Source organism: Oncorhynchus masou, chromosome 25, assembly GCF_036934945.1.
Source record: "Oncorhynchus masou masou isolate Uvic2021 chromosome 25, UVic_Omas_1.1, whole genome shotgun sequence".
Lineage (NCBI taxonomy): Eukaryota > Metazoa > Chordata > Actinopteri > Salmoniformes > Salmonidae > Oncorhynchus > Oncorhynchus masou.
In genome coordinates, this window is record NC_088236.1 from 21,835,812 (window position 1) to 21,857,695 (window position 21,884).

At 46.2% G+C, this 21,884-nt stretch overlaps 1 protein-coding gene across 1 annotated transcript in view; it reads right to left on the bottom strand.

Moving 5' to 3' along the window:
- The window catches only part of LOC135513913 (methylcytosine dioxygenase tet3-A-like), a 65,615-nt gene that overhangs the window by 16,884 nt on the left and 26,847 nt on the right, over positions 1 to 21,884 (bottom strand). Inside the window, 3 exon segments of the mRNA XM_064936919.1 lie at positions 302 to 392; positions 14,877 to 17,223; positions 17,226 to 17,732. Of these exon segments, the coding sequence (XP_064792991.1) occupies positions 302 to 392; positions 14,877 to 17,223; positions 17,226 to 17,732 (2,945 nt within the window).

A 21,884-nucleotide genomic window follows, 5' to 3' on the forward strand; every position in this document is an offset into this window, starting at 1 on the left:
CACCATGCGCAATGCCAAGCGTCGTCTGGAGTGGTGTAAAGCTCGCCGCCAACGGTCTCTGGAGCAGTGGAAACGCGTTCTCTGGAGTGATGAATTACGCTTCACCATCTGGCAGTCCGATGGACGAATCTGGGTTTGACGGATGCCAGGAGAAAGCTACCTGCCCCAATGCATAGTGCCAACTGTAAAGTTTGGTGGAGGAGGAATAATGGTCTGGGGCTGTTTTCATGGTTCGGGCTAGGCCCCTTAGTTCCAGTGAAGGGAAATCTTCGCTACAGCAAGTCTGCTCCAGAAGTCTCACCTGGTCTCCATCAGCTCTCGTATGGAGGCCACAGTGGGCCCGGAGCCCAGGTGATTGTAGTACGGACCCTCATCCTTCTCCAGGACTTGCTCTGGGAAGAGGAGAGAGAGAGAGCAAATTACAAAGAGTTCACAATGCAATATAGTACACCTCTAATTCAACCACATACTTTTTTACTTCGTCACAATAATATCTGTATTATTTGGATTAGTGCAGGGCTGTTCTGTGACATTTAAGGTATCGGAAGTAGTAGTGATTGCTTATTCATATGTAACAGGCCATGGAAACCAAGAGGGACCATAGATAAGTGTGACTGAAGATAGATGTAAAGCCACACACACTTCCTGTAACCTGAAACTGACTATGTTATGACTGGGGTATAGTCGGGGTGGGGCACTACATTAGAACCAAGGCTGTTTGAGGGAGTGAATGAATCAGTGTGTGTGGTGTGAGTGTGTTTAACTCTTCTTGTGGGGACCAGAAGTAGTAGTAAACAAACAAACATTTGACCAACTGGGGACATTTTGTTAGTCCCTGCAAGGTCAAATGTTACTTCTTCGGCGTACTTCTCACGGTAATTGACACTTAATTAACATAAACATGTTTAGCATCTCCAGGCCTCCACACATACAAGCCAGTGATGCATGCTTTCGGAACATCTACGTTTAAAAAAGTCTAATGAATCAATTTAATAATAACCATCACAATAAATCCAATATTTATTTTAGTCAGGTCTAAAGAAACATGATATGAAGAAAATGTATTTCAGGAGAACAAAATATGAGTCGGCCTACTGTATGTTATCTGGCTAAGCTCCATGCCACAGGCTGTAGGCTTGTTCATTCAGCTGACAATATATGCTTATAAATCCCCTCCATTATTTTATATGATTTTAAATGTAGAAGAATATAATTGAACTTCGCTGAATAAAGTAGAAAGGATATTTTTCCCATTATGGAGCGAGTGCACATATGAAGGCTATGTTGAGCGTAAAAGTGATCATTTGAAACAGGTCCTATAGGGTACGTTAGATTTAGAGTTATTTGGCAACTTTAGTTGTTAATGATACAAACATACAGTATATGGGCTACATGACTATAGGCTATTGATGGTTTGATAAAGTAGCAAAAAAAAAGGTTGATCTCTTTTCCTTGTTTCAGGCGGCACGACTGTTCTCTCAAGTATTCATATTTTCAACCATGAGACTGTTCTCAATTTAATCTGGTCTTCACTAATATGTCAAACTAGTTGTGATTTATAAATTGGCCATTATCAAAACAGGCAGGAACAGGGGCAGGGAAAAAAGGCCAAGCATATTCTGAAAGTATTCAGACCCCTCGACTTTTTCCACATTTTGTTACATTAAAGCCTTATTCTAAAATGGATTCATATTTTTTTTCTCAATTTACACACAATACCCCATAATGACAAAGCTTAAATAGGTTTTGAGAAATGTTTGCAAATGTATTGAAGTAAGTATTCAGACACTTTGCTATGGGATTGAGCTCAGGTGCATCCTGTTTCCATTGATCATCCTTGAGATGTTTCTACAACTTGATTGGAGTCCACCTGTGGTAATTCAATTGATTGGACATGATTTGGAAAGGCACACACCTGTCTATATAACGTCCCACAGTTGACAGTGCATGTCAGAGCAAAAACCATGCCATGAGGTCGAAGGAATTGTCCGTAAAGCTCCAAGAGAGGATTGTGACGAGGCACGGATCTCGGGAAAGGTACCAAAAAATGTCTGCATCATTGAAGGTCCCCAAGAACACAGTGGTTTCCATCATTCTTAAATGGAAGAAGTTTTGAACCACCAAAACTCTTCCTAGAGCTGGCCGTCCAGCCAAACTGAGCAATCGGGGGAGAAGGGACCTTTTTCAGGGAGGTGACCAAGAACCCAATGGTCACTCAGACAGAGCTCCAGAGTTCCTCTGTGGTGATTGGAGAACCATCTCTGGAGCACCCCACTAATCAGGACTTGGTAGATAGGCCAGACGGAAGCCACTCCTCAGTAAAAAGGCACATGACAGCCCACTTGGAGTTTGCCAAAAGGCACCTAAAGGACTCTCAGACCATAAGAAACAAGATTCTCTGGTCTGATAAAACCAAGATTGAACTCCTTGGCCTGAATGCCAAGCGTCACGTCTGGAGGAAACCTGGCACCATCCCTACGATGAGTAGTTAAGCATTAAATATAAGAAAATGTATTTCACTCCATACATCAACCTCTATTTGAGGAGCATGCTCTCGCTGCCTGACAGGGGATATTCCAGTCAAACTCTGTATGCCGTGGGCTCTCCAACCCTGTACCCATGCTTCATTTTGGAAACTAAACATATACGACATGACCAAAGGTTTGTGGACATCAGCTCATCGAACGTCTCATTCCAAAATCATGTGCATTCCTTTGGAGTTGTTCCCCACTTTGCTGCTACAACAGCCTCCACTCTTCTGGGAAGGCTTTCCACTAGATGTTGGAACATTGCTGCAGGGACTTGCTTCCATTCAGCCACAAGAGCATTAGTGAGGTCGGGCACTGATGTTGGGCGATTAGGCCTGGCTTGCAGTCGGCGTTCCAATTCATCCCAAAGGTGTTCGATGGGGTTGAGGAGGTCATGGCTCTGTGCAGGCCAGTCAAGTTCTTCCATACCGATCTCGACAAACCATTTCTGTATGGACCACGCTTTTTGTCATGCTGAAACCGGAAAGGGTCTTTCCCAAACTGTTGCCACAAAGTTAGAAGCACAAAATCGTCTATAATGTCAATGTATGCTGTAGCGTTAAGATTTTCCTTCACTGGAACTAAAGGGCCTAGCCCGAACCATGAAAAACACCCCCAGACCATTATTCCTCCTCCATCAAACTTTACAGTTGGCACTATGCATTGGGGCAGGTAACGTGATTTAATGAATCATCACATCAGAAAACGCTGTCAATTCCGTTAGGCTTTGAAACAACATCCACAACAATCATGTTTTACACCGTTTGAAACTGCTGTTGAACTTCTTTCTTTAAATTGATCATCACAGTGAGTGAGGTAAGTTTTAAAAGTCAGATAGGCCTACTGTTTTGATGGTACGCTTTTGATGTGATTTTCAATAGCATTTGCACTGATGTCAGTGGTTAGATGGACAATAGAGCCCTGAGTACCAGGCAATTAGGACCTGTTGGGTACTACCATAGAATGTCCAGAGTGCATAAGAGGAGATTACTGTAACTCAACGGTCACGCAAAACTTTACTGCGTTCATGACTCATGATTTCCGGTGTGGTGGTAATACGGTCACAGCAACAGCCCCAGTCAGGTTACACATGGGGTGTTTCAGTGTGGTGTTGTCAGGGGAGTGTGTAGGCTTCACTATGGAGGCCCGTTGTCTGGCGCCCTTGGCTTTTGGTAACAGCCAACAGCCTTTTACAGCACAGCAAGTGTTCCCTGCATCTCTCCTTCTCCCTAAAGGGCTTTGTTGACATGGGAAACATATATGTTTGCATTGCCGAAGCAAACGAAATACAAATGTACAGAAAACATTACTACATTCACAGAAGTTCCAAAGGAATAGAGGCATTTCAAATGCCATATTATAGGTATGTACAGTGTTGTAATGATGTGCTAATATTTAAAGTACAAAAAGGGAAAATAAATAAACGTAAATATGGGTTGTATTTACAATGGTGTTTGTTCTTCACTGGTTGCCCTTTTCTTGCTGCTCTGATGGCACACCGTGTACTCTCATGAGTGTCAGGTTCTTGTCCAGTTCTGACATTTAGGTCACCACATACTAGTACATGTCCCTGGGCCTGGAAATGATTGATTTCCCCCTCCAGGATGGAGAAGATGTCTTCATTAAAGTATGGGGATTCTAGTGGGGGGATATTATAATTTTTTTATTTAATTTTTTATTTCACCTTTATTTAACCAGGTAGGCTAGTTGAGAACACCGGGTGCAAACTACCTGCCCTCCAGGACACCTACACCACCCGATGTTACAGGAAGGCCACAAAGATCATCAAGGACAACTCCCACCCGAGCCACTGCCTGTTCACCCCGCTATCATCCAGAAGGCGAGGTCAGTACAGGTGCATCAAAGCTGGGACCGAGAGACTGAAAAACAGCTTCTATCTCAAGGCCATCAGACTGTTAAACAGCAACCACTAACATTAGCCACTTCACTAATGGGAATTGATGGGAAAGGACCTGCACCATCACTCATTCATATCTTTATGTACATATTCTTTATCCCCTTACACTGTGTATAAGAAATTAGTTTTGGAATTGTTAGTTAGATTACTTGTTGGTTATTATTGCATTGTCGGAACTGGAAGCACAAGCATTTCGCTACACTCGCATTAACATCTGCTAACCATGTGTATGTGACAAATAAAATTTGATTTGATTTGATAGATTGTATCCAGTTTGTTGAGTAGAGTGTTGGATGCTATTTTATAGATGACATCACCGAAGTCGAGGATTGGTAGGATGGTCAGTTTTACGAGGGTATGTTTGGCAGCATGAGTGAAGGATGCTTTGTTGCGATATAGGAAGCCGATTCTAGATGTAATTTTTGATTGGAGATGCTTAATGTGAGCCTGGAAGGAGAGTTTACAGTCTAACCAGACACCCAGGTATTTGTAGTTGTCCACGTATTCTAAGTCAGAGCCGTCCAGAGTAGTGATGCTGGATGGGCGAGCAGGTGCGGGCAGCGATCGATTGAAAAGCATGCATTTAAGTTTTATTTGTGTTTAAGAGCAGTTGGAGGCCACGGAAGGAGAGTTGTATGGCATTGAAGCTCGTCTGGAGGTTAGTTAACACAGTGTCCAAGGAAGGGCCAGAAGTATACAGAATGGTGTCGTCTGCGTAAAGGTGGATCAGAGAATCACCAGCAGCAAGAGCAACATCGTTGATGTATACAGAAAAGAGAGTCGGCCCGAGAATTGAACCCTGTGGCACACCCATAGAGACTGTCAGAGGTCCAGACAACAGGCCCTCCGATTTGACACACTGAACTCTATCAGAGAAGTAGTTGGGTAAACCAGGAGAGGCAATCATTTGAGAAACCAAGGCTGTCGAGTCTGCCAATAAGAATGTTGTGATTGACAGAGTCGAAAGCCTTGGCCAGGTCGATGAATACGGCTGCACAGTAATGTCTCTTATCCATGGCGGTTATGATGTCGTTTAGAACCTTGAGCGTGGCTGAGGTGCACCCATGACCAGCTCTGAAACCAGATTGCATAGCGGAGAAGTTATGGTGGGATTCGAAATGGTCAGTAATCTGTTTGTTAACTTGGCTTTCGAAGACCTTAGAAAGACAGGGTAGGATAGATATAGGTCTGTAGCAGTTTGGGTCTAGAGTGTCACCCCCTTTGAAAAGGGGGATGACCGCGGCAGCTTTCCAATCTTTGGGAATCTCAGACGATACGAAAGAGAGGTTGAACAGGCTAGTAATAGGGGTTGCAACAATTTCGGCAGATAATTTTAGAAAGAGAGGGTCCAGATTGTCTAGCCCGGCTGATTTGTAGGGGTCCAGATTTTGCAGCTCTTTCAGAACATCGGCTATCTGGATTTGGGTAAAGGAGAAATGGTGGGGGCTTTGGCGGGTTGCTGTGGAGGGTGCCGGGCAGTTGACCGGGGTAGGGGTAGCAATGTAGAAAGCATGGCCAGCCGTAGAGAAATGCTTATTGAAATTCTCAATTATAGCAGATTTATCGGTGGTGACAATGTTTCCTAGCCTCAGAGCAGTGGGCAGCTAGGAGGAGGTGCTCTTATTCTCCATGGACTTTACAGTGTCACAGAACTTTTTTGAGTTAGTACTACAGGATGCAAATTTCTGTTTGAAAAAGCTAGCCTTAGCTTTTCTAACTGCCTGTGTTTATTTGTTCCTAACTTCCCTGAAAAGTTGCATATCACGGGGGCTATTCGATGCTAATGCAGAACACCACAGGATGTCTTTGTGCTGGTCACGGGCAGACAGGTCTGGTGTGAACCAAGGACTATATACATTCCTAGTTCTAAGTTTTTTGAGAGGGGCATGCTTATTTAAGGTGGTGAGGAAGGCACTTTTAAAGAATAGCCAGGCATCATCTACTGACGGGATGAGGTCAATGTCATTCCAGGATACCCCGGCCAGGTCGATTAGAAAGGCCTGCTCGCAGAAGTGTATCAGGGAGCGTTTGACAGTGATGAGGGATGGTCGTTTGGTCGCAGACCCATTACGGATGCAGGCAATGAGGCAGGAATCGCTGAGATCTTGATTGAACACAGCAGAGGTGTATTTGGAGGGCGAATTAGTTAGGATGACATCTATGAGGGTGCCCGTGTTTACTGATTTGGGGTTGTACCTGGTAGGTTCATTGATAATTTGTGTGAGATTGAGGGCATCAAGCTTAGTTTGTAAGATGGTCGGGGTGTTAAGCATGTCCCAGTTTAGGTCACCTAGTAGCACGAGCTCAGAAGATAGATCGGGGGCAATCAGTTCACATATAGTATCGAGGGCACAGCTGGGGGCAGAGGGAGGTCTATAGCAAGCGGCAACAGTGAGAAACTTGTTTCTGGAAAGGTGAATTTTTAGAAGTAGAAGCTCAAATTGTTTGGGTACAGACTTAGCCTGCAGAGTTCTGTATTACTTTCTATCTTTGCAGTACATTGCAACACTGTCCCCTTTGGCAGTTCTATCTTGGCGGAAAACGTTATAGTTAGCAATGGAGATTTCAGGGTGTTTGGTGGTTTTCCTAAGCCAGGATTCAGACACGACTAAGACATCTGGGTTGGCAGATATACAGTGCCTTGCAAAAGTATTCGGCCCCTTTGAACTTTGCAGCTTTTTGCCACATTTCAGGCTTCAAACATAAAGATATAAAACTGTATTTTTTTGTGAAGAATAAACAACAAGTGGGACACAATCATGAAGTGGAATGACATTTATTGGATATTTCAAACTTTTTTAACAAATCAAAAACTGAAAAATTGGGCGTGCAAAATTATTCAGCCCCCTTAAGTTAATACTTTGTAGCGCCACCTTTTGCTGCGATTACAGCTGTAAGTCGCTTGGGGTATGTCTCTATCAGTTTTGCACATCGAGAGACTGAACTTTTTTCCCATTCCTCCTTGCAAAACAGCTCGAGCTCAGTGAGGTTGGATGGAGAGCATTTGTGAACAGCAGTTTTCAGTTCTTTCCACAGATTCTCGATTGGATTCAGGTCTGGACTTTGACTTGGCCATTCTAACACCTGGATATGTTTATTTTTGAACCATTCCATTGTAGATTTTGCTTTATGTTTTGGATCATTGTCTTGTTGGAAGATAAATCTCCGTCCCAGTCTCAGGTCTTTTGCAGACTCCATCAGGTTTTCTTCCAGAATGGTCCTGTATTTGGCTCCATCCATCTTCCCATCAATTTTAACCATCTTCCCTGTCCCTGCTGAAGAAAAGCAGGCCCAAACCATGATGCTGCCACCACGATGTTTGACAGTGGGTATAGTGTGTTCAGGGTGATGAGCTGTGTTGCTTTTACGCCAAACATAACGTTTTGCATTGTTGCCAAAAAGTTCAATTTTGGTTTCATCTGACCAGAGCACCTTCCACATGTTTGGTGTGTCTCCCAGGTGGCTTGTGGCAAACTTTAAACAACACTTTTTATGGATATCTTTAAGAAATGGCTTTCTTCTTGCCACTCTTCCATAAAGGCCAGATTTGTGCAATATACGACTGATTGTTGTCCTATGGACAGAGTCTCCCACCTCAGCTGTAGATCTCTGCAGTTCATCCAGAGTGATCATGGGCCTCTTGGCTGCATCTCTGATCAGTCTTCTCCTTGTATGAGCTGAAAGTTCAGAGGGACGGCCAGGTCTTGGTAGATTTGCAGTGGTCTGATACTCCTTCCATTTCAATATTATCGCTTGCACAGTGCTCCTTGGGATGTTTAATGCTTGGGAAATCTTTTTGTATCCAAATCCGGCTTTAAACTTCTTCACAACAGTATCTCGGACCTGCCTGGTGTGTTCCTTGTTCTTCATGATGCTCTCTGCGCTTTTAACGGACCTCTGAGACTATTACAGTGCAGGTGCCTTTATACGGAGACTTGATTACACACAGGTGGATTGTATTTATCATCATTAGTCATTTAGGTCAACATTGGATCATTCAGAGATCCTCACTGAACTTCTGGAGAGAGTTTGCTGTACTGAAAGTAAAGGGGCTGAATAATTTTGCACGCCTAATTTTTCAGTTTTTGATTTGTTAAAAACGTTTGAAATATCCAATAAATGTCGTTCCACTTCATGATTGTGTCCCACTTGTTGTTGATTCTTCACAAAAAAATACAGTTTTATATCTTTATGTTTGAAGCCTGAAATGTGGCAAAAGGTCGCAAAATTCAAGGGGGCCGAATACTTTCGCAAGGCACTGTAGGTAGCACACAAGGACATTTCTCTGTTTACATCATATCCTTATTCATTTCCAGCCAGATGTGAAATGTTCCTGTTGTGACTAATTTAATAGAGTGGGTCTATTCCCTGTTTCACACCTGGTATTTTGGTGGATGGGACTACCAGCTCTCTGTAGCCTAGAGGGCAACCAGTAGGTCCGTCTCCTCTATACTATGTTTCTTGTAGGATGACAATGTCTGTATTTCCAATTTCTTTGGTGAAGTCTGGGTTCCTGCTCTTTAGACCAAAGGCAGATGACCTCAGACCTTATTTACTCCAGGATGAGATGGAGAAGGTTTTGTGTTTCATAGTGTCTAGTGTTGTTTTCGTGTGGTTTAGGCTGGGACCATTACAGTAGGTGTGAGCCGAGCATGTTGAGCATCTGCTACATACCTCTTAGGTCACAGGATGGTGTTTGGGCGGGTGTACTAGTGGGGTTGGGCCTGTTGCTCTGCTCACAGCCTGGGCATATGTGCAACTTTTATGTTGAGGTCCTTGCTGCAGGGGCAGAAGGGGCATAAGACTGATCTGGAGGGCCTATATAAGGTGTTGCTAGGGTTTGTTTTGGGAGGGGTCAACTGGTTGGGGTGGGGATATAGCTGGTGGTGCTGTGGTCTGGGTGTAGGTCCTCTTGGTGTGGATCCTGTTGGTGCAGATCCTCTATCATGCAGTTCTGGGAGAGTGTCTGGCGGGGTGTCCGTTTCTCTGCTGCTCCTATATGAGGTGCTGTGGCTGCAGTTGAGGGTGACATCCTTCAGGGTCCTGGCAAAGGTGGGGACTGCTGCCTTGTAGAGGTGGACCTGGTCATAAAGGCTGGAGGAGTGGTTGGTCAGGTAAACATTTGGTTTTGAGGCACAGTCCCAGGAAATGCTTGCATTCACCCGCTGCAAAGTGAAATTATTTTTGTGGTTAGCAGGGTGGAGATAACCACTTGTGCATTGGGGGAAAGTGGAAGAGGCTTTTTCAATCACTCCTTTGAGTGCTGTGGCCACACTTTCCTGCTGGGCTCTCAGGTCATTTGTGCCTGTGTGTATTATAATGTGGCTGGGGGCACCTCGGTCCTCTGACAGCAGCTCCAGGGGACGCCGGGTGTTTGGACACCAGAGTTTAGCCACTTGGTGTTTTGGAAAAAGTTTCCTCTCATAAACATATTTCCCATTTGAGTCAATTAAGAGTACAATCTCTGTTTTTTGTGTGTCCTCAGTGGGTGTGGGGGTGCTGTCAGGAGAGCTATCCAGTGGGCTGACAGAGGGATGCCAGTGGGGGGAGGCTGCTGAGTTGGTGGATCCTTCCTTGTCTGTCCTGTTGTGGTGTTAAGGCAGTGGTTAAGGTCTGAAGTGGGCTGTTCTGTTGGCTTCTCTAGGGGGGTGGCTAGCTCTCTAATGAGTGGTTATTTGTCACACCTCAGCTTTCTCACCTCCTCCAGCAGTGCTGCTAGCGGGGCTGTGTGTTCCGGGGGGATGCTCATCTGGAGTGTGTGTCTGTGCTGCCTAGACTGTGTGGACTAACTCTCGGAGCTCCACCATGTCTCTCGCCAACTCTCTGAGCTCCACCATGTCTCTCTCCAGCTCAGTGAATGTATCCCTCCCAATGATGGAGGAGCAGTATGGTTGTGGACCTGGGTGTGTTCAGCACTGGGAGGGGGGGGGTGACTATCCTCGTCTGCAGGACAGTTTGAAGAGGTGTGATCAAACTCGCTCGGGTGGGGGAGTCGTCACCAAGAGAACTTCTCATACCATGCTCTCGCTTTGATTAATTCTGTCTCCTTCTTCGCCTCTCTCTTTCTCACTGCGCCGAGCACACTAAACTGTTTAGAGAAACACTGGCTCTGCTTACCACTGCTGAACACTTACAAATGTTAAATTAACACACTATCAGACCATTTAGACAACTGACACGGAACACTAGAAAACTTTGACAGTAGTGACTTACAGGACTACAATATATAAACATACATTGCTGTCGACTACATAAACTACTATCCAGGTCTACAGTATATCTACCACAGTACTTACTGCATATGTCAAGCTAGTCTCTGTATGTCAGAATCCCAGCAGTGGCCTAATTTCGACCAGTGCACTAAATAGGAAATAGGGTGCCATTTGGGACGAAGCCAAAGAGACTGTGTCCCACTCTGTCAGACATGTAGCCTAGACAGAGTGTCTGCTCTGTGCTGTCTGCCAGCCACATCCACACAGCCACCCCACACAATGGACACAATGGCTGCCCTATTGTTACCGCTGTCTCTCTATGCACATTGCACTGTAGCTTACTGGAGAGTAGTGGCTCGGGACGCACATCCCAGCAACATACACACACCCACCCTGGCTGGCTAGCAACACACATTCTCAGACACACTCATTTGATTTCCAGCAAGAATAGCTGGAGAAGAAGTGATTGGACCACCTGATGAACAGTAGTAACAGCCTCTATACATCAAGAAAAAAGGGTTCCCACAGGAGAACCCTCTTACGTTCCAGCTACAACCCTTTTGAGTTCCATGTAGAACCCTCTGTTCAAATGATTCTACATGGAACCGAATCAGGTTCTACCTGGAACCAAAAAAGGGTTCTCCTATGGGGACAGCTGAATAACCCTTTTCGGTTATAGAGAGTACCTTTTCTAAGAGTGTACATCGGCTGCTGTATAGCCTCAGCCTCTGCTGTACAGTATGTGAAATGTCTTCAATTAACACTAAATGTATGCGATCATAGGATACACTTCCACACTTCATCCCCTAGGTGGCAGCAACTGGGTCTAGGTGCTGAGCCAAGGTTTGATAAGCACATCAGGTTCTGCCAATGAACCCTCCAGAGTCTAAGCCCGGGTCTAAGCCGAGGGAGGGTCTAAGCTAACATATGGAAATGTTTTAAGATGGTCATACAAAGGATCATTTAACTATTTGATTAAACATTAAGATACCATGGATCACATTGGCATTACTGCTATTAGCCAATAGAAACACATTGAATAACAGATTCACTACAACATATAGTCTCCAAAAAATCTAAAGGAAGTTTATTCTGAATGTAATTATCCCTTTATTTTAGGCACTGGTACTGTATACATAGATGTGTCCAAACTAGTCAGAAGTTTGGACACCTACTCATTCCAGGGTTTTTCTTTGTTTTTACTATTTTCTACATTGTAGAATAACAGTGAAGACATCAAAACTATGAAATAATATATGGAATCATGTGGTAACCACAAAAGTGTTAAACAATTCATGATATATTTTAGATGTCAGATTCTTCAAAGTAGCCATCCTTTGCCTTGATGACAGCTTTGCACACTTGGTATTCTCTCAACCAGCTTCATGTGGTAGTCACCTGGAATGCATTTCAATTAACAGGTGTGCCTCGTTACGAGTTAGTTTGTGGAATTTCTTTCCTTCTTAATGCGTTTGAGCCAATCACTTGTGTTGTGAAGAGCTAAGGGAGGTATACAGAAGATATACATATTTGGTAAAAGATCAAGTTCATATTATGGCAAAAACAGCTCAAATAAACAAAGAGAAAGTTTGTTCATCAGAGTTACCAGCCTCAGAAATTGCAGCACAAATAAATGCTTCACAGAGTTCAAGTAACAGACACATCTCAACATGAACTGTTCAGTGGAGACTGCATGAATCAGGCCTTCATGGTCGAATTGCTGCAAATAAACCACTACTAAAGGACATCAATAATAAGAAGAGACTTGCTTGGGCCAAGAAACATGAGTAATGGACATTAGACATGTGGAATCAGTCCTTTGGTCGGATGAGTCCAAATTTGAGATTTCGAGTTCCAACCGCCGTGTCTTCGTGAGATGCAGAGTAGGTGAACGGATGATCTCAGTATGTGTGGTTTCCTCCGTGAAACATGGAGGTGGTGTGATGGCGTGGGGGTGCTTTGCTGGTGACACTGATTTATTTAGAATTCAAAGCACACAACCAACATGGCTACCACAGCATTCTGCAGCGATACGTCATCCCATTTGGTTTGCGCTTAGAGGGACAATCATTTGTTTTTCAACAGGACAATGACCCAACACACCTCCAGGCTGTGTACGGGCTATTTGACCAAGAAGGAGAGTGATTTAACCTCAACCCAATTGAGATGGTTTAGGATGAGTTGGACCGCAGATTGAAGTGTTCAGCATATGTGGGAACTCCTTCCAGACTGTTGGAAAAGCATTCCAGGTAAAGCTGGTTGAGAGAATGCCAAGTGTGTGCAAAGCTGTCATCAAGGCAAAGCGTGGCTACTTTGAAGAATCTAAAATATATTTTTGTTTACTACATCATTCCATGTGTTAATTCATAGTTTTGATGTCTTCACTATTACTGTACAATGTAGAACACATTAAAAATAAAGAAGAACCCTTGAATGAGTAGGTGTGTCCAAACTTTTGACTAGTACTGTATATACAAAATTATGTGGACACCCCTTCAAATGAGATGATTTGGCTATTTCAGCCACACCCGTTGCTGACAGGTGTATAAAATTGAGCACCAAGCCATGCAATTTCCATAGACAAACATTGGCAGTAGAATGGCCTTAGCTCAGTGACTTTCAACGTGGAACCATCATAGGCTGCCACCTTTGCAACAAGTCAGTTCGTCAAATTTCTGCCCTGCTAGAGCTGCCGTACACAAGCCTAGGATCACCATGCACAAACCAAGCGTCAGCTGATGTGGTGTAAAGCTCACCACCATTGGACTCTGGAGCAGTGGAAACGCGTTCTCGAGTGGTGAATCACACTTCACCATCTGGCAGTCTGACGGACAAATTTGGGTTTGACGGATGCCAGGAGAACACTACCTGCCCCAATGCATTGTGTCAACTGTAAAGTTTGGTGGAGGAGGAATAATGGTCTGTGGCTGTTTTCCCTTAGTTCCAGTGAAGGGAAATCTTAACGCTACAGCATACAATGACATTCTAGACCATTCTGTGCTTCCAACTTTGTGGCAACGGTTTGGGGAATGCCCTTCCCTGTTTCAGCATGACAAAACCCCTGTACACAAAGCGAGATGGGCCCTGACCTCAACCCCATCGAACATCTTTGGGATGAATTGGAATGCCGACTGCGAGCCAGGCCTAATCGCTCAACATCAGTGCCCAACCTCACAAATGCTCGTGGCTGAATAGAAGCAAGTCCCTGCAGCAATGTTCCAACATCTAGTGCAAAGCCTTCCCAGAAGAGTGGGGGCAATAATAATAATAGCAGCAGAGGGGGACCAACTCCATATTAATGCCCATGATTTTGGAATGAGATGTTCGACGAGCAGGTGTCCACATACTTTCGGTCATGTAGTATACTTCAATAAATGATTTAAAACTGGTACCGGGGACCTTAGGTAGAATCTTGTGGGCATCCTAGAGCAAAACAGAGGACTCCATCATGTTCATGAGAGTCTCAACTTTCCAGAGGGGTCATATTAGTGTAGGCCAAACCGTTCGGACGCTATAGACGATTTCACCTTTCACCGCAGATCGCGGTTTCAGACGTGACCCATGCAAAAGAAATATACCAGATATCTCTAGCTTAAACAGACAGATTTTGATGGGGATTTTTTTGATTTGTTAGATTTCAACGGGGGACGCGGCGGTAGGCTAAGAGTTAAGGTCCTCAGTCAGAGTGTCAGCTTGGAGAGCCGTTAGGCTGCTGGTTTTGGTTGCCTTGAGGCCTTTCGTTTCTTTTGAATCTTTAGTTTGGGCATGCCTGTTGGTAGTTTTCCATTTTGTATGTTCATTTTTGTCACCATCTGAACCAACAATAATCCACATGGACTGACAGACCAAGAGGTCAAGATAGAGAGAGCAGGACCTGAACCAAGGTAAGGTTGCTCTCTCCCTGGGCATCTAACACCGTTGTAAAATTCTGATTCCTCACATTAATACACACATGAACACCATGTATCTAGGCCTAAGACACCTAGACATAACAAGTGCAGAAAAATCTGTAGGCTAGTTATTGGTTTTGTAAGTCTTTTAAATGAGTTTGTGTGTTTCTATACTATATACTTTAATTATATACCAACAACATTTGTGTGCAGCCCAAGCCCACTCACTGGGAGTGTACAGCCATGTTTACCTCTGCGGGGCCAACAGTGGTCTAAATGTAGCTACATTAAAAACGGTTCAATACAAACACAGACACACACCACTCACCGACACAGTTGCAGGTGGGGAACTCAGCCTGGAGGTCCTTGACGGGCATGTCTAGCAGGCTCTTAGTGGGCGTGTCCAGGTAGCGTAGTGGAGACTCAAGGAAGCCTTTTAGGGAGGGGTTAAGAGGGAATCCGTCTTTAGTGGGGGTGTCGTCCTCGCCCCCATCAGAGAATAATCCAGTGGTGGAGAGGACAGCTACGTTCCCATTGGTCTCAATTTTCATGCGTTTGGGCAGCTGGGACGGGGAGAGAGGCAGCTTGGTTGCCTCCCGCTGCTCCTCCATGGGGCTCTCAGTGGAGGGCTGTGTGATGGAGGTTACTTTACTCATACTCCCTGACTCCTCCTTGTCTGCAGGTGGAGCTGTGGTAGGAGCTAATGGAGCAGCGCTGGATGGTGATGGGGGCCTGGCTTGTCCTGAGTTAACTTTGGGCTGAGACTCTGTCACCACGGGCTGGGCTGAGGCTGAGGGGGCTTGGTCCTGGGGCTGGCTCTGGATCTGTGAAGGGCAGGGTTCTGGGGCTGAGGATGAACTGTCCCCGAACTCTGCCTCAAACTGGCAGATCAGCTCCTCAAACTTGGGGTCCAGGGAACTGAGGCCTGGTATGGACTGAGAGGTGGTGGAGGTCTGTGTGGCGCTGGCCTCCGCTGAGCTTGCTGGGATGTCCAGGGCTACAGGGAGAGGCTGAGGGGTTGAGACGTCTGGAGTGTTTACAGACAAGGCAGAAGCAGCGACAGAGGGTGCAATAGAAGAGTTTAAAATGGATACCTGAGATTGGGCAGGGGCAGGGAGGCCTGTGGCAGCCTGAGTTGGGTTACTGAGGAGGGGGAAGGTATGGAGAGGGAGAGAAACTGGGTGGGCGCTGGCTAGAGGCAGGGCTCCGGTAATGGTGAGGGGAGACGGTTTCTGTATGGAGATCTGTCTGTGAGGCAGGAAGGTTGGCAGGGAGACCTTCTGCTTGGTCTTCTTGATGACTATCGTCTTGGGTTTGGGGCCTGGCTGGAGCAGCATCCCACCCCCTGCCTGCTGCTTGAGGAGCGGAGATGTCCCTGCTGTGCTCTTCCTTCTCTTGGTCTCCTGCTTGATGGCCACGGGGACGGGTTGGCCCTCGGGGCCCATCTGTTGGGGCCACCACTTGCGGAGGTTCTGGCAGGCCTTGGCGGGACGCAGAGGGCAGAGGCCTGGGAGGCCGGGAGAGTTGGAGAAGAGGTTCCTCTTGTGGTGAAGGTGCTGCTGCAGAGCTGTCTGGGTGGAGTGGCGGATGGCTGCGCTGCCCGGGGAGAGAGGAGGACCAGGGTACCTAGGCTGCTGCTGGCCATTCATCAAGCTGTAGCAGCCCCCCATGGAGGCGCAGGCAGAGCTCTGGTACTCCCCAGAGTCTACCTCCTGCTTGACCCGAGGCATCCCTGGTTCCTGCTTGATGTGGTGGTGTGGGACGGGCAACTTGAAGGGGCCGCTTATGTACTTTCCGCTGGAGTCCCCAAGTAGCTGTTTGAGCTCGAACATGGGGTCGCCAGTGCTGTGGCCACCGGACGGAGGGGCGAAGCGAGGCTGCTGGGAATCTGAGTTCATCCACTGGTTCCTCTGCTCTTGGGATCCCCCAGGGCCCTGCTGCTGCTGCCACTGCTGGTGGTGAGGCAGGAGGCTGCCTGCCTGGGGCTGCCGGGGGAAGGGTGAAGTGGAGGACGGGAGATGGGAGGCGTGGGCCGGATGACCATGGGACTGGGGTCTGTGCTGCTGCTCCTGCGACACAGGGCTCTGTTGGGGCTGGGGGTATAGTCCAGGAGGGACGGATTGTGAACGCGAGGAGGACGAAGAGGAGATGGGGTTGGAGGAGGAGGGGTTCAGGCGGGTGCCATACTGGAGGTGTAGAGGGGGGTGTTGAGGTTGGTTGGTGGAGGAGGCCTGGGCAGGAGGGACCACGGTCTGGGGGACAGTGGCAGACAGCTGGGTCAGGGCCTCGATGGCAATAGCCGTCTGCAGACTGACGTTCTTCTCCTTGGCGATGAAGAGGACCTGAGGGGAGCAGGGGATAGGGGCTGGGTGTTGGCCCTGTTGATGTGGGTGTAGTGGTGGACCGGAGGGAGGGTTACCTCCATTGACATGGGTTTGGGGGTGGGGGGGCTGCTGTGAGTGTGGGGGCTGTAGATGAGGCAGTGTGTCAGTGGTCATCTTGGAGCAGGGCGTGTTGTTGTCCCGCTCCTCCCCAGCCCATGTCTGTTTGATCCTCTTCTCCAGCCACTCCAGGTAGTCCGGGCAGTCTGGCCCATCACAGTCACAGTTGGGGGGCTTGTGGCCGTGGCGCGCCTGGCTCAGGGCATTCTGCAGGGTGTTCAGGTCCTCTGGGGGCTAGCCTGGTTTTCCCCTTCTGGGGCTTGGAGTCTGTCTTGAGCCGCGGCCCCCTCACCCGTGCCCATCTCCTGGTTGAACTTCTCATACAGCTGGATGGCGTGGGACTGGGGCTCAAGGTGACCTGAGGGGGGCAGGGAGCCAACACTCACGCTGGCTGAGAAGGCTACCAGGTTGCGTGCAACCTCCATGTCTGCCTCATGGACAGGCTTCCCAGGTGTCCTACCACTACTGCTCCAGCCATTGCAGTGCTGCTGCAGATGGGGTTGGGTGGCTTTGCTGTGCCCAGGTACACAGCCCTGTCCTGGGGAAACACTCCTTGACCGCTGGGGCTCCCTCTGGGGCTCCAGGCCAGCTCCACCCTCCTCATGGGTGTCCCTGGGATGCCGGCTCACCCCATTGGTCGGTTCCAGGCTCAGCAAACCGCCTTCCTTGAGGCGGTTATGTGACCCAGTTTCCATCTGGCCTCCTCTTCTGGGGCCATCCACTGAACGAGCGTCCGAAACAGTCTGAGTGAGAGAGTGAGAGGACACAGGTTAGGGACAAGGAACCAGAAAAACTAAATAGGAACTATGCATCAACACAGAATAAACAATCGCAATCAATATACAAAATAATATAGTTCAAACATGTTTACAACTAGGTTTCTTCAGTTGATCATCTTAATATAACATTATACTCAAACAAAACATTCACAGAGAACAGACAAATAATAATGATTATGATAGGGCACTGGCTAAAAATCTCTCTGAGTGTTAAAGTCACGTCACAGTAATATGCACACTATTACAGTAGTCAGACCATGTAAAGGTTTACCAACCCCCCCCCTCCCAAAGACACAAAGGATCATTGAAAAAGTACTCAAACACACACAATTCAGGGCCATTATTATTATTATTATTAACATCTATTCTATATGAGGAAGAACAAGTGAAAGGCGAAGGAGAAGGAGGTGAACTACAGCATCCATTGTATAGTGCATATCTACCATTCACTTCTATCATTACTGGTAATAAACTTGCAACTCAACTTCCCCGTTTGAATGTCAACATACTGTATATTACCAGTCTATAAATGTCAATTAGCTCTCTGTGTTGTCAACGACTGTCTACTATATTGGCCAACTGAACAGTGTTGTCTGAATCAGGTTAGCCAAGCAGGATTCCTGGTTTCTGATCCTTTGGTCCTGAACCTCTCCCCCCTCAGGCCTTTATGACAAGGGACTATCTACTGTATCTCTACAAGACTGCAGCATTCAACACCTGTATGTCATATCACCATGATGTAAGACTAAACACAATCAATGCATGATGCCTCAACAAATGTTTGAAGGATCGAGAGAGCAAAGATGTAGCAAAGAGTAGCTATTGTTAGTATATGGTTACGATCTTGATGCCCTTTCACAAGTGTGCTTAATAAGATGATAGTAGCGACAGCCTTCGATTAGCATCCATTAGAGATAGAGCATAGTGCTGATGATCTCATCTGGGGGTTGAACCTGCTCATCCAATAGATTAGCTGTCATGACATCACTGTTTACTAGACCTTCAGAAAAGAGACTGAAACACTATGGAGAGGATCTGGCCTGGCTGATGATTTTGGAGGGAAAAACTAAAAGTGACATTTTGACAGTGCAACCAAAGCAGTGCTGTTGTCAAAACACTCTACACTGGGTGTAAAAAACATTAAGGACACCTGCTCTTTCCGTGACATAGACAGACCAGGGGAATCCAGGTGAAAACTATGATCCCTTATTGATATCACTTCAAATCAGTGTAGATGAAGGAGAGGAGACAGGTGAAAGAAGGATGTTTAAGTCTTCAGACAATTGAGACATGGATTGTGTCTGTGTGCCATTCAGAGGGTGAATGGGCAAGTCAAATAATATATGTGTGTGCCTTTGAACAGGGTATGGTAGTAGGAGCCAGGCGCACTGGTTTGTGTGAAGAACTGCAACGCTGCTGGGTTTTTCACACTCAACAGTTTCCCGTGTGTATCAAGAATGTTCCACCACCCAAAGGACATCCAGTCAACTTGACACAATCGTGGGAAACATTGGAGTCAACATGGGCCAGCATCTTTGTGGAACGCTTTCAACACCTAGTAGAGTCTATGCCCCGACATATAAAGGTTGTTCTGAGGGCAAGGGGGGGGTGAAACTCAATATTAGGAAGGTGTTCCTAATGTTTGGTATACTCAGTGCAGCCCTCTCAACATAACACTGACTTTAAAAAATGCAACAGATCTCTGCTTAAATCGTGTATCTGCACTGTTTCAAGCTCAGTTAAAGGGATACTTTGGGATTTTGGCAATGAGAGAATGCCAAGTGTGCAAAGCTGTCATCAACGCAAAGGGTGGCTACTTTGTAGAACCTCAAATATATCATTTATTTAACAATTGTATGGTTACTACATGATTCCATATGTTATTTAATAGTTTTGATGTCTTCACTATTATTCTACAATGTAGAAAATAGTACAAATAAAGAAAAACCCTGGAATGAGTTGGTGTGTCCAAACGTTTGACTGGTACTGTATGTTCAACAACGACACAAGAGACACAAATCTATGTCACACTAAATATCACAATAACCAAATAATACATTTAACGTTTTTTATTTGCCTCTGAACATCTTCAAGTCTAATTCTAGAAGTTTTACAGTGAGGCTACAGCAGGTAAGTCCTGCCCTATTGTTCAGACAGACAGATATTAATAAAGCCTGAAGCATTGTGAGCTCAGACAGACAGAGCTCTATAAGGACTACACAGTCATAATAATGTCCACCTCACACACATACAGTATGCTGTACACACACACACACACACACACACACACACGTACTATACACACATACACACAAACATTCACAGTTTACTGTACACACATATACAGGTAGACATAAAAGGTAGGCTACACCATTAAACATGTCTAGAAGAGAGGAACTAGACTGGTTTGTTGTTTGAGTTATGACCCAACAGGTCTGTGTACAATGCTAGTCGGTTTACAATGCAGACTTGATCATATCTACAGTATGTTCACAGTGCGAACACAGCTCTCGTTTGTAGTTCATATAGTTGGTTAACAGCTGAAGTAGAAAGACATCCTGCTTTTCCCGTGGTTTGAATCTATTTAAATGGGCTTTTGAAGTGTCTTATTGGATGGGCCGCTTGCTCAGGCCCTTATAATTCACCATTTGTTCCGGGTGTCTGGTGGGGGTCCCTGGAGGGGTGGGGGGAGGACAGCCGGCCGACGATAAGTGAGAGGCCCCAAGTTGCCCTACCGCAGACTCAACTGAGACGGGGTTGTGAGTAACAAGAGTTTGGATAACTTGTCTGTTGAATCAGCGGTCACTAAAATGCACAACCCAACAACCCACAGTCAGTCACATTGCTGCTCTCTTTTCATACAGTTGATACACTGATACTCTTTTTCACTCTTAAACACATACAATAACAATTGTATCGTTGCTTTGTACGTCTCAAACTGAAACTTACAGGGATCTACTGTGCAAACAATAACACGACCATAATGACAGTTCTCATAACCGGTTAACTGGGACTTTCGAGATACATTACATGACCAAAAGTATGTGGACACCTGCTCATTGAACATCTCATTCCAAAATCATTCATATGGAGTTGTTCCCCCCTTTGCTGCCACAACAGCCTCCACTCTTCTGGGAAGGCTTTCCACTAGATGTTGGAACATTGCTGCAGGGACTTGCTTCCATTCAGCCACAAGAGCATTAGTGAGGTCGGGCATTGATGTTGGGCGATTAGGCCTGGCTCGCAACCAGTCTTCAAATTCATCCCAAAGGTGTTTGATGGGGTTGAGGTCAGGGCTCTGTGCAGGCCAGTCAAGTTCTTCCACACCACTCTTGACAAATCATTTCTGTATGGACCTCGCTTTGAGCACGGGGGCGTTGTCATGCTGAAACAGGAAAGGGTCTTCCCCAAACTGTTGCCACAAAGTTGGAAGCACCGAACCGTCTAGAATGCTGTAGCGTTAAGATTTCCCTTCACTGGAACTAAGGGGCCTAGCCCGAACCATGAAAAACAACCCCAGACCATTATTACTCCTCCACCAAACTTTACAGTTGGCACTATGCATTCAGGCATGTAGCGTTCTCCTGGCATCCGTCAAACTCAGATTCGTCCGTCGAACTGCCAGATGCTGAAGCATGATTCATCACTTCAGAAAATGTGTTTCCACTGCTCCAATGGTGGCGAGCTTTACACCACTCCAGCTGACACTTGGCATTGCACATGGTGATCTTAGGCTTGGCGCGGCTGCTCGGCCATGGAAACCCATTTCATGAAGCTTTTGGCGAACAGTTATTGTGCTGACGTTGCTTCCAGTGAGTGTTGGTAGTCAGTATTGCAACCGAGGACAGACAATTTTTTACACACTACGTGCTTCAGCACTTGGCGTTCCCGCTCTGTGAGCTTGTGTGGCCTATCACTTCGCGGCTGAGCCGTTATTGCTCCTAGACGTTTCCACCTCACAATAATAGCACTTACAATTGACCTGGGCAGCTCTAACAGGGCAGCTCTAACAGGGCAGCTCTAACAGGGCAGAAATTTGACGTACTGACTTCTTGGAAAGGTGGCAGCCTATGACGGTGCCATGTTGAAAGTCACTGAGCTCTTCAGGAAGGCCCT